This window comes from Alexandromys fortis, unplaced genomic scaffold, assembly GCF_014885135.2.
Source record: "Alexandromys fortis isolate MF-2015 unplaced genomic scaffold, M_Fortis_MF-2015_v1.1 scaffold_1, whole genome shotgun sequence".
Classification (NCBI taxonomy): domain Eukaryota; kingdom Metazoa; phylum Chordata; class Mammalia; order Rodentia; family Cricetidae; genus Alexandromys; species Alexandromys fortis.
The window spans coordinates 512,930-524,365 of record NW_026067927.1 but is presented as its reverse complement, the minus strand read 5'-3'; the positions used below and the strand labels follow the sequence as shown (position 1 = coordinate 524,365).

The 11,436-nt window shown below is 39.2% G+C and overlaps 1 protein-coding gene across 1 annotated transcript in view; it reads right to left on the bottom strand.

The window, feature by feature from the left end:
• Rbl2 (RB transcriptional corepressor like 2) overlaps positions 1-11,436 on the bottom strand; it is a 49,371-nt gene that overhangs the window by 9,061 nt on the left and 28,874 nt on the right. Inside the window, exons 13-18 of the mRNA XM_050143936.1 lie at positions 10,772-10,936; positions 10,293-10,404; positions 6,833-7,099; positions 6,393-6,673; positions 6,129-6,305; positions 2-73 (exon numbers count right to left, since the gene is read on the bottom strand). Coding sequence (XP_049999893.1) covers positions 2-73; positions 6,129-6,305; positions 6,393-6,673; positions 6,833-7,099; positions 10,293-10,404; positions 10,772-10,936 — 1,074 coding nt within the window. The remainder of the gene's footprint in view (position 1; positions 74-6,128; positions 6,306-6,392; positions 6,674-6,832; positions 7,100-10,292; positions 10,405-10,771; positions 10,937-11,436) is intronic.

The following is an 11,436-nucleotide window of genomic DNA, read 5'->3' as shown; positions in this document are numbered from 1 at the left end:
CCTGGCTCCGGGCCTGTGGCTGAGTCCTGTAACAGCGCATGATATTCTGGAAGGATCTGTCTTCTTTTGTGACCTACAAACAGAGAATACTTAGAGATCCACACCAGGCATGGCAGAGTGAACAGCTCAGTGAACCTTCTGCCACTGTATTCAAAGACTGTAGAGCAAATGAACAAGCAGCTATTCATGAAAATCTGAAGTTTAGTAAGGAGCCTGGTATGTAAACCACAACCCGTTATAGAAAAGTACAGTAACTAAACTGAAAAGTTGACTGGAAGTGGAACTTGGTAGATCTGAACTGGAAAAGAAAAAAAAATCAACAAACTTGCCCAAGGAGTATATTGTCTGAAGAACAGAAAAACACAGAACTTGGACACGAGGAATCACATCAGCATTCATGGAACAACAGTGTCAAAAGAAGAGGACAGAGGTAGCGAAGCAACAAAAGATGTTCAAAGAAATAAAGACTTAAGCTGAGCATCATGGTAGGCAGGGGCTGGAGGATCAAGAGGTTCAGGCTAGCCTGGGCTACATAGCAAGACACTGAGGTAAAAAAAATAAAAAGACTGACAAGCAGCCAAGTTTACTTTAAAACATTATTGTACACATTCAGGGAGCTTGTCAAACAGCAGACTGAATCAGGCTTATCATAGTAAAAATCTAAAGCCATAGAAAGCATTGAGAAAACCATTTTCCCTTTACAGGGAAGTCAAATATGGTAAGAGCTGACTTCTCATCAGAAACTGTACAAGTGGAGCAACAGATTCACAAAGGTCAAAAAGAAAAGCATCCTGCCCACTGCAAATTATCCTTTCAGAAGTGAGTAAACAGTAAACAGTTTGCTGCTAACAGCAGCCCTCACAGAGAGGCAATGGAAACAAGTGAGACAAACATACATGCAAAGGGCCAGGAACACTTGTAAAGCATTAACATATCAGAAAGACGGCAAATGCATGTGTGTGATGTTTTGTTGTAGCTGTAACAGAAATATACATTTAACAAAAATGTGCAAAGGAGGTGGGTAGGGTATTAAACAAGTGACTGCAGATACCACTTAAACCCACAGGAACCAATAAGCGGAAATGTAAGGAAGGGCACTATAACAGCAGCTATAAATGCACACATGCCTTTACTTGTTCCTTTAGAAGTCTTACCACTGAGTCAAGGTAATGGTGGATTCGCAGTACTTCCAGTGGAATATATATAAATACATAAACAATACCCTCACAAAAAGGTAAATGGGGAAAGAGAACACTAATGCACGTATATCTTGTTGACATGAATTTGAAGCTAAGTTCTGAGGACTTAAAATATGTGTGTGTGAGAGAGAGAGAGAGAGAAAGAGAGAGAGGAAAGAAAATATAGCAAAAAATAGAAAATACCTAATTCAAAATAAAGAAAAAAGGAGAAATAAAGGAACAAAGACATACAACAGAAAGCATTTATATAAGATACCTAGAAAATAAGTACCCAGGCCTGGTGGTATCCCTTTAATCCTAGCACTCAGGAGGCAGAGGCAGGTGGATCTCTAAGAGCTCAAGGCCAGCCTGGTCTACAGAGCAAGTTCCACGACAGCCAGGGCTGTTGCACAGAGACCCCTGTCTTGAAAAACCAGAAAGAAAAAGAAAAAATCCAGAAAACAAGTAAAATAGACAAATGCAGTAGAGACAGTAACAACATACGCAAATGATTAAACACACGGTGTAAGACTGGGAAAACAAACTGTTTTGGGAGACACTTTACTTTAAAAATGCAAATATGTTTGACAGTAAACAACACATATGTTTACTATATAGTTATCCAAAGAAAGCTGGGTTGCTATAAACTATTAAACTGTAAAATAGGTTTTAGAAACAAATATTACTGAAGGGTTAGTTCACAAAGATCAATCCATCAAGAGGCTGTAATAAACATTAGTGTGTCTATTAATAGGGCACCAAATAATAAACTCTAAGACAGAAAAAAGTAAAACAAACAACCTAAAAATATAAAGATTTCAATAACAAAACTTTCAGCAATAGAAGATCTAGGCAGAACATCAAAGAGAAAACTAACAAGTCTCTTAAACAACTTGACCTAACCTAACAGACATCTAGAAAACACTATTTTCTTGATGGCAATAAAATACTTGCTTTGTTTTTTGGGTTTTGTTTTTGTTTGTTTGTTTTCCAATATGGGGTTTCTCTGTGTAGCTTTAGTGCCTGTCCCAAAACTCGCTCTATAGATCTGCCTGCCTCTGCCTCCGAGTGCTGGGATTAAAGGTGTGCTCCACCACCGCCCGGCTAATACTTGTTTTTCTTAAACAAATGTGGAAGGCTAGTGACACTGCTCAGTTGGTACAGTGCTTGCCTATCATGCACAAGCCCTGTTCAGGTCACTTTCAATCCCAGCACTGGGTAAACTGTCATGGCTGTACATACCTGTAACTCTAGCACTTAGGAATGAAGGAAGTTCAAGCCCCCTTTGGGCTACATGAGACCCTGTCATCAAGCAAACAAACTCTCAATACATTTAGAAGGACTTAAATATATAAAGTGTTTTTTCAGACTCAGTGAAATGAAACTAGAAATCAGCAACAGAAGTCTAGAAAACTCACAAAACTGGAAGTTACATGGCCCTGCAGGATGTACAAGTTAAATAGAAGCCATATGAAAATCAAATGTAATTTGAGATAAACATACATGATGCCAAGTTATGAGGTGCAGGTAATGCCTACTTTTGTAGTTAGTGCCCATATTTACAAAGGGTACGGAGATATTTTTTAAAGGCAATGAAAAATAATAATATAATCAGTTACCTAACCATCTGATGCACTTAGAAAAACCAAATAAGCCAAGATCCTCTGAGATGGCCCATGGGAAAAGATACTAGATGCAAGCCTAATGACCTAAAGGAAGAGCGAATCAACCTCTGGATATTGTTCTTTGACCCTGTGTGCACATACACATTCATACACACAACAGATTCATGCAATTTTTAAAAGGCCAAAGTAGACTTAAAGAAGAAAATAATACTAGGGTGTATGTTTATAGAGAAAATAAATGATATCAAATAGTCTTAGAAGTTCTCAAAATTTATCAACCTTTAGTTAGATTGACTGATAAGAAATGAAAGGATTTTACTATAGACCTTAAAGGACAAAAGGGATTATATGGCATTAACTCTGGAGAGACAGACAATGTCTTAGAAAGATGCACACTGCCAAAACTGACTCTAGAAAAGACAGGTGACCTGAATGAACCCATGAGAAGAATGGGACTGAGTTCATCAATAAATTACCCACAAAGAAAAGACAAGCTCCAGTGGCTTCTTTGCTAATTCAAACTTAACAGAATAAGATGAAATATTTCTTTTCCTAAAAGGCCAGATTTACCCCCGGAACAAAACCAGACAAAGCCATGCAATAAAATTTCAGACAACAGCTGTGAGAAGTACAAAATTCAACAAACTAGTAAACCAAACATGAAAGCAAAACTTATCACCATAATTAAAAGGGATTTGCAAATGATCCATCATGAAACCCAACCAAGGTAAAATACTATATCCTTAGAGTATCAAAACTCACAATGAACACAGAAAAAGACCTTTAATAACATTCAACATTTTTAATGAAACAACACTCAATAAGCCAGGAAAATGCTTTCACTGGATTAAAGCAGTCTACCTGAGGTTCAGGTGAGGTGGGGGATATATGTAACACCATATTCCAATAGTGAAAGACTTGTTGTTTTCTCCCTAGGACTAGGAACACTGCACTGGAGGAGCCATGGTAATTAGGAAAGAAAGGTAATTTGGACAAACAGTAGTACAATTATTAAAACTTCATAATCTGCACAAAAAGTCGACACAGATCATGATTAAAATCCACTAGACCAAGAGGTTCAAGACTGGGATTTAATAGAATGCTTGTCTAGCATTGTAATGGCCCTAGGTTCAAGCCCTGCACCAAAAAAGTCAACTAGCTTAACAAGGTTGTTGGACACTTAAGACAGAGAAACCAACTGTTCATTTACTTGCAATGAATACATCAAAAATGAAACAGTTGCATTTACGATACCATCAAAAATACAGGAAAATTAACAAGGGCAAGAGTTACATTCTGAAAAGCACAAATGTTTTTTTTTAAAAAAAGGAAGACCTAAATAAATGTGAAAACATACCATGATTATGACTGAAGACTGAAATTAAGATGAGTAAACTCCCCAACTGAGCTACAGGTTTTCAAGGGACTCTTTTATGACAGTGATATATTGATTCTAAACTTTGTGTGGAATTCCAAGAGACTGAGAATAGCTAAAATCAATGAAAAAATAATAAAGTTAGGATTCGCATCTCCCAATTTCAAAATTTACAAATAAACAAGCGCCATCAAGAGTGTAGATTATTACGTGTGACGGATGCAGATCAACATAAGACTGACAGTCTCGATATAACCCATGTGTCCATGATAGCCACTTTCACAGACCATTCAGAGAGATGTGTCTTCAGTAATGATGCGGCAACCAGAAAACAACACAAAATGAGGAAAACTAGACTGGAATCTCAGGATAAGCCAGAAACTATAAAATTTAGAAGACAGTGGTAAGGGTTCATGATCTTGGCCCTCAAATTTGGCAACGAAAAATAAATCTTTTTTTAAGTATCGATGAGAAACTAGAGGAATTAAGGCTTTCATACACTGCATGTAGGAATATAAAATGGAATACTTTGAAAAGTAAACTGGTAGTTCCTCAATGTATAAACATACAGTTCCCATATGATCGACAGATCATTACTAGGCATTCACTCAGGGAAATGGAAGCCAGTATCTACATACAATCTCATCCACAATGCTCTCCACAATGTTGTTCATAACTTTCAGAGAAAAACAACCCACATGTCCATTAATAGATGGCTAAAAATACTGCCCAATATCTATAAAATGGAATATTCCACGTGTGTGATGACTGCACATACTTGAAAATTGAAGTCTCGATGCACAGCTATTAAAAATGTTCTGAATCACCTTAGTGAGGTAACCCAGACCGGAAAGACAAACATGGCATGTACTCATTAAGTGGATATTAGCTGTAAAATAAAGGCTAACTGTGCTACAATCCACAGATGCAGAGACTAGGTAACAAGGGGGGGGTCATGGGAGGGATGCCCAGGTCTAATAAGGGGAAATGGAAGCGATTACATGAGTGAACTGAGGGCAGGTGAGGATGAGAACACAAGCAATCAGGTTGGAGGTTGGAGGGAAAGGGTGTTAAAAGAGACTACAGGAAACGGGGTGCATTTCAGGGTCAGGTGAAAACCTGGCACAAGGGAATCTCCCAGGAATCTACAAGGATGACCCCAGCTAAGACTCCTAGCAAAACAGATACGCAGCCTGAACTGTCCATCTCCAAAACCAGATTGGTGCCTAGCCATTGTCATCAGAGAGGTCTCACCCAGCAACTGATGGAAACAGATGCAGACCCACAGACAAACATTAGGCAGGGTTCAGGGATCCTGCATACAAGTGGGGAAAGGATTGTGGAGCTAGAGGGGTCAAGAACACCACAAGAAAATCAACTAACCTGAGCTCATAGTGGCTCACAGAGACTGAAAGGACAACCAGGGAGCCTGCATAAGACTGACCTAGACACTGCGTATAATGTTACAGTTGTGTAGCTTGGTCCTCCCATGGAACTTTTAACAGTGAGAGAAAGAGGCTGTCTCTGACTCTTTTTACAGGCTTTTGGGACCCTATTCCTCATACTGGGTTGCTTTGCCCAGCCTTAATATGTGGGAAGGTGCTTATTCTTACTGCAACTTGATATGGCATGTTTTGTTGATATCCATGGGAGGCCTGCCCTTTTCTGAAAAGAAATGGAGGAGGGGTGGATTATGGGGCAGGGCGGGCAGAAGGGAGATGGGGGAAGGGACTTGGGAGGAGAAGAGGGAGGGGAAACTGTTGCCAGGATGTAAAATAAATAAATTTTTAAAAATGTCCTATAGCCAAAGCAGGCCATTGGGGCTGAAGTTACTCTTTTGGCTGGTGGGCCTAAAGGTTATTCATCACAATAAAACCTCACGTTTTGTGGGGGGAAATGTTCTGGGTAACAAAGTAGCACTTTCGCCTTTTCAGTCTTGAATGTGCTTACCTTTGCCATCACGTAAATGGCACACATTAACAACTGGTCCAGATGTCTGTCCATCATCAGTTCAGGACACTGGATTATAGAGAATTCAAAGCAGGTCCAAATTTTTTTCCTCAGTTCATCCGAAATATCTAGTTTTGCACAAAGATCCCGAAGGCGGACACCAGCTAAGTGATAAACCTAACAGAGAAACGGGAATATGTCAAAGCTTATTTCATACTTACACCTGCCAAGCCTGTGCTCCAGTAAAGGTACATGAAAAGTTACCTTTCTAAAGAAAAGTGATAAAGAGCTAGTCTTCCGGGCTCGACTGCTGCTGCTGGTTAAAGGCTGGCCTTGCTTCTGCTGTTGTCCACCTGGGGAAATCTGCTGGACGGCCACCTGACCAGGGACTTGCAAAGTTGTTCCTGTCACCTGTTGGGAACTCAGGCTTCCAGCCAGGGCTTGAGCACTGAGGGGCTGGAGAGAGCCTGTCACAGCTTGTGCCTGGCCTCCAACATTGACCTGGACTGGGAAGAACGTTATCCCTCCATTCTCATTGGCAATACCTACAGTTTATTACAAAGGAAAAAAGGATTGTTGACAGGTTTCCGTTTCTTTCCTCCCCATCTTCCGTCACTGCTATTTTATACTGACACTCTTTCCAAGTCTTAGGTGATTGTCTAACAAATGCCAGAGAACTCAATCCCTAACTCTGCCTTCCTTACCTTGTACAGGAATGGTCACTGTTTGTCCATTGTTGGCCGTGACAGTGGCTGTTGCCATGGTGACCAAGGTCTGTCCAGGAACTGGTGTGACAGATACAGCCTCCCCAGATACATTCTGCACAGGGACAGCATTGACTAGGGGCTGTGGGGGGATGCGCCCAGATGTGCCTCCTTCAGAGGGGCTGTCATTCTCAAATAGCCGCCGTCTAATAGTGCTGGCTGTTGGGGAACTGTACCTGTCATATAATGTGGTTGGAGATGCTATACCTACAACCAAAAGAAACCACTCTTTAACACAGAAACAAATCTGACTTCCACTTAAGCTCTTGTTCATAGGGAAATACAGTGTGTTTCAGATACTGTTCATTGTTTAAAGCAGATAAAGTATACAGAAGTCATGGGACACATAGCTGTTCTAGCGCAAATTCAAGGAAAGCATTTCACAAAGGAAATCCCCGCTGTCTTGCAGATGTCTCTTCTTGGTCTTCCTTCCCAGAAGTCAGATTGGACCTTGTCCTCCCCCACCTTGTCCTCTGCCATATTTTGATATAGAGGCAATTTAAGGAATCATTTAATTTCCCCCATACTCAGATCTGAACAGACCTTACCTGACCAAGAGACATGATGACATGCTATCCAGCAGTTTTCCCCTCAGCTTCCCACGCAGGGAAGATTACTAACATTCTATATTCTTCAGTAAGGTAAACATATAAGGTTTTGATTTAACAAAGCTTTAGTTTTAATTAATTAATTAATTTATTTATTTATTATGTATACAATATTCTGTCTGTATGCCTGAAAGCCAGAAGAGGGCGCCAGACCTCTTTACAGATGGTTGTGAGCCACCATGTGGTTGCCGGGAATTGAACTCAGGACCTTTGGAAGAGCAGGCAATGCTCTTAACCACTGAGCCATCTCTCCAGCCCCAAAGCTTTAGTTTTAAATAGCTTTATTGAGATATGATTCATGTGCCATACATATCATCTACTTAAGTTATATAATTCAATGCTTATATATTAAATAATTTCAAAATTGTTGCAAAAATAACATTATCAGCATTTGTTATTTTTAAATACATAAATACAGCATTGTTTAACTATTAATACTTTCTTGAATATTCATTTTTTGAGACAAGGTCATTCTGTGTAGCCCTAGCTGTCCTAGAACTCACTGTTTAGCACAGGTTGGCCTCAAGCTCCAAGTGCTAGTATTAAAGGCATGCAACTCCATGCCCAGAGCAACTTTTTTTTTTCTTTTCTTAGTCACTCTACACAAAAACTAATTGTTATGGCTTAGTTTATTTTTAAGATTCTTACTGACATGTGAGTTTTTGGAATGTGAGCACTCCTTTCTTCCCTGTCCACTGTCTGTAAGACCTGCATGAATTGCTCTTTCAGATTTAAAAATAAAAGTAAGGAGTTCATAACAGACAACAAAAGTGAGTCCTGAAAGCTATGTCCTAACATCCCTAGACTACATACAAGACGACATAAAGACGGGCAGAGCTGTGGACCCAACCATGTAGATTCATAAAGAGAGATGTAGCAAGTACAAAGAATGGAAGTTTAATGTCAGTTTTCTTTCAGAGACTTGGGGAGGGAAAAACTACAAAAATGGAACTGAAGAAGACCAGCTTATCAGATCTGAAACCAGGTCTACGTACTGAAACAATTATTACTGTTCTTTGAGAGATAAGAAAGGGCTAGAGATGCCAAAGCACTTCTGCAGAGAATCTGGGTTTGGTTCTCAGCACCCAAATGGTGGCTCACAACTATCCATAATTATTCACTTACAGAGGACCCGGTACCTTCTGACCTCTGCAGGCACCAGGCACATACATGGTGCATAGACATATATGCAGGTGAAATACTCATAAAATAAATCTAAAAACAATTTTTAAATGAGAAAATTTCATGAAGTATTCAATTAGTGAGTTAGTTTTTTGTTGTTGTTGTTGTTGTTGTTATTGTTTGTTGTTGTTTTGAGTCAGGGTCTCATTATGTAGCTAAATTATGTAGACTGGCCTTAAAGCTAGGCTCCTCCTACCTAAGTCTTCCTTTACAGTGCTGACATTACAGGAATGTGCCACCACACCCTGAATAATCTATGTTTATTGAGTAGGCACTGATTTAGAGTGAACTTAATTTTAAAACCAATTCTTTTATAGCTAATGCTTATTAAGTACATTTTGAAACTGACCTAGTAATAGCAATGTTCTAATGGATTAGGAGCTTCTTTAAAATAGTTGTGGAGCTGAAAGTGTACTCAATAGTAGGATGTGTACTGTGCACTTGGGAGGCCCTGGCTTCAGTCTCCAGCACTGGGGGAAAATAGAAAAAAAAAATCAAAGAAGACAGACGCCCATACATAAATATAAATCTTGCACCTAGGCAGTCATCTAAGGAGCCAGCTATAACATAAGCCTGTATTTTCTGTACTTCCTGGCCGAGCAGAGATGTCACATTAACCTAAGTAGCACAGCGCTAACAAAGCTGAACATGGTCCAGCCATGGAGCCATCCTGTCTCACTGTATCTAATGGATCCCATAGCCAGCAAGCCTTAATATGTCAGGTGTGGTGGTACACATCTATATTCTCAGATGTTGAGTCAGAAAGACCAAGGATTGGAAAGCAGCCTGAGTGAGCAACACAGTGAGACTCCTATCTCTAATAAACATAACAAAACAAAACCATAAAAGGGAAGACATATTTGAAAGATTGAGAGAATTCACTGAGAATTCTCATTAATGAATTGTTAATAGTTTGTTTTCTTATTTCTGCCCTTTTGTGTGTTTATAGATGAAAATTCACTTACAAATGAAGACCAAATTAAATGTAAAGATATCTAAAAAGATAGCTGTAAGTATGGCATATCCCTGCAATCTTTGTAGTGGGTATGTGGATGCAAGAAGATTTAAAATTCAAGATCAGCCTGGGTTATACAGCCAGACCCTCTCTCAAAAAGGTTTTTTAATGTTAATATTACTTTAAAGCATATTTAAACTGGGTGGTGGTAGTGCATACCTTTAATCCCAGCACTCAGGAGGCAAAGACAGGACGATCTCTGTGAGTTCGAGGCCAGTCTGGTCTACAGAGCAAGTTCCAAGTTCCAGAACAGGCTCCAAGCTACCATGAAACCCGTTTTCCAAAGGGAAAAAAAAACCTATTTAAGTCAGGTGTGGTAGTGTAGTGACACACACCTGGGATCCACCATTTGGAAAGTGGACAGTCAGGAGTTCAGGGTCATCACTGGCTACATAGTGAGTTGAAGACCAGCCTGGACTACATAAGACCCTGTCCCAACTCTCTCGCACAGAAAAAGGCATTTTTACATGATTGATAGATCACTAAAAGACAGAATATTCTTTGCTCTGCATGGCTATTAACTTGACTTACAGGGTCAGATGAAGTTTAAGCATCTAGATTCAGGATGCGAACATTCCTCTAGTGTTAGACTCACCTCCTCCAAGTCCTCCAGTGTCAGCGCGTATTTCACTCACCCTTCTTGGGGGTAAGGGAGAGCCAGCAATACAAATTTCATCTGTCCTTTCTAGGTTCTGAGGTGGCATGACCTATAAAGAATTGTTTCCACAAAATCTTAATAATCAAGAACATTTCACTAGAAATAAAGTAACAGTCTAAGGCAAAAGGAAATTTTTGTCTGATTAGTTATTTCTTAACTGAACTACTAAAAGATTCAAACCAGTTACCTGACTGAATTGTCTGAACCAATGGTCCTGACTATCTGGAGAGTCAGAATTTTTACTGTCATGGAAATTGAGGACAGTTACAGGTTCTCAAGAAACCTGATTCTTTTTCCTCTTTGATTCAGGAATAAACCATTAATCACCCTGCAAACCCCTGTCCCCCGAGGGCAGAGCCTATAAACAATATTGATGTGCTTCCCTTACAGACAGATGGTAAGATACTGTCACAAACCTCCTCACAGGTAGGGACTCTGTGTTCATTCTCTCTAATTCTGTCCCACAGTGGGGACTCTGTTCTCCATGCCAAATGATCTAAAATTTGCCCTTCAATCTGGTTGAGGTGTTGGACCACTTCTCTGCAAAGACCATCTTCTGCTCTAATAAATACTTCTATTACCTGAAATAAAGAAAATTCCCGGGTTAACTAATAATTACTATGATTTTTAATGTAAAAGTCTTATGAGTATAAAAGCAAATGAAACATCTAAATATTTTTTAAAATATTCAATTTATCAGAAATCACAAGTTTAATGATGCAATACCATATGTAGCAAGCAGCTCTTCCTTTATAACATTTGTAAATAATCTACACATATGAATAATATAAAATATTTTGTATAATTATATATTTCAAAATTTATAAACAAAAAATACACTTTGTAAGTCGAGCCTGAAAACAATACTCTTAAAATTTTATATTAAAGGTGTGTGCTTGTAGGCTAAAGGCCAAAGGCTCACTTTCCAGTATCAATAAAACAAAAAATAATATTAAAAATCTCTGAACAAAAGCGGAGTGTGGGGGTTCATGCCTGCAATCCTAGTACTGAGGAAGTGAAGGCAAAAGAATCAAAAGTTTCAAGTTATTCTTGAGTTTGATGCCAGCCTGGGCTAGATTAG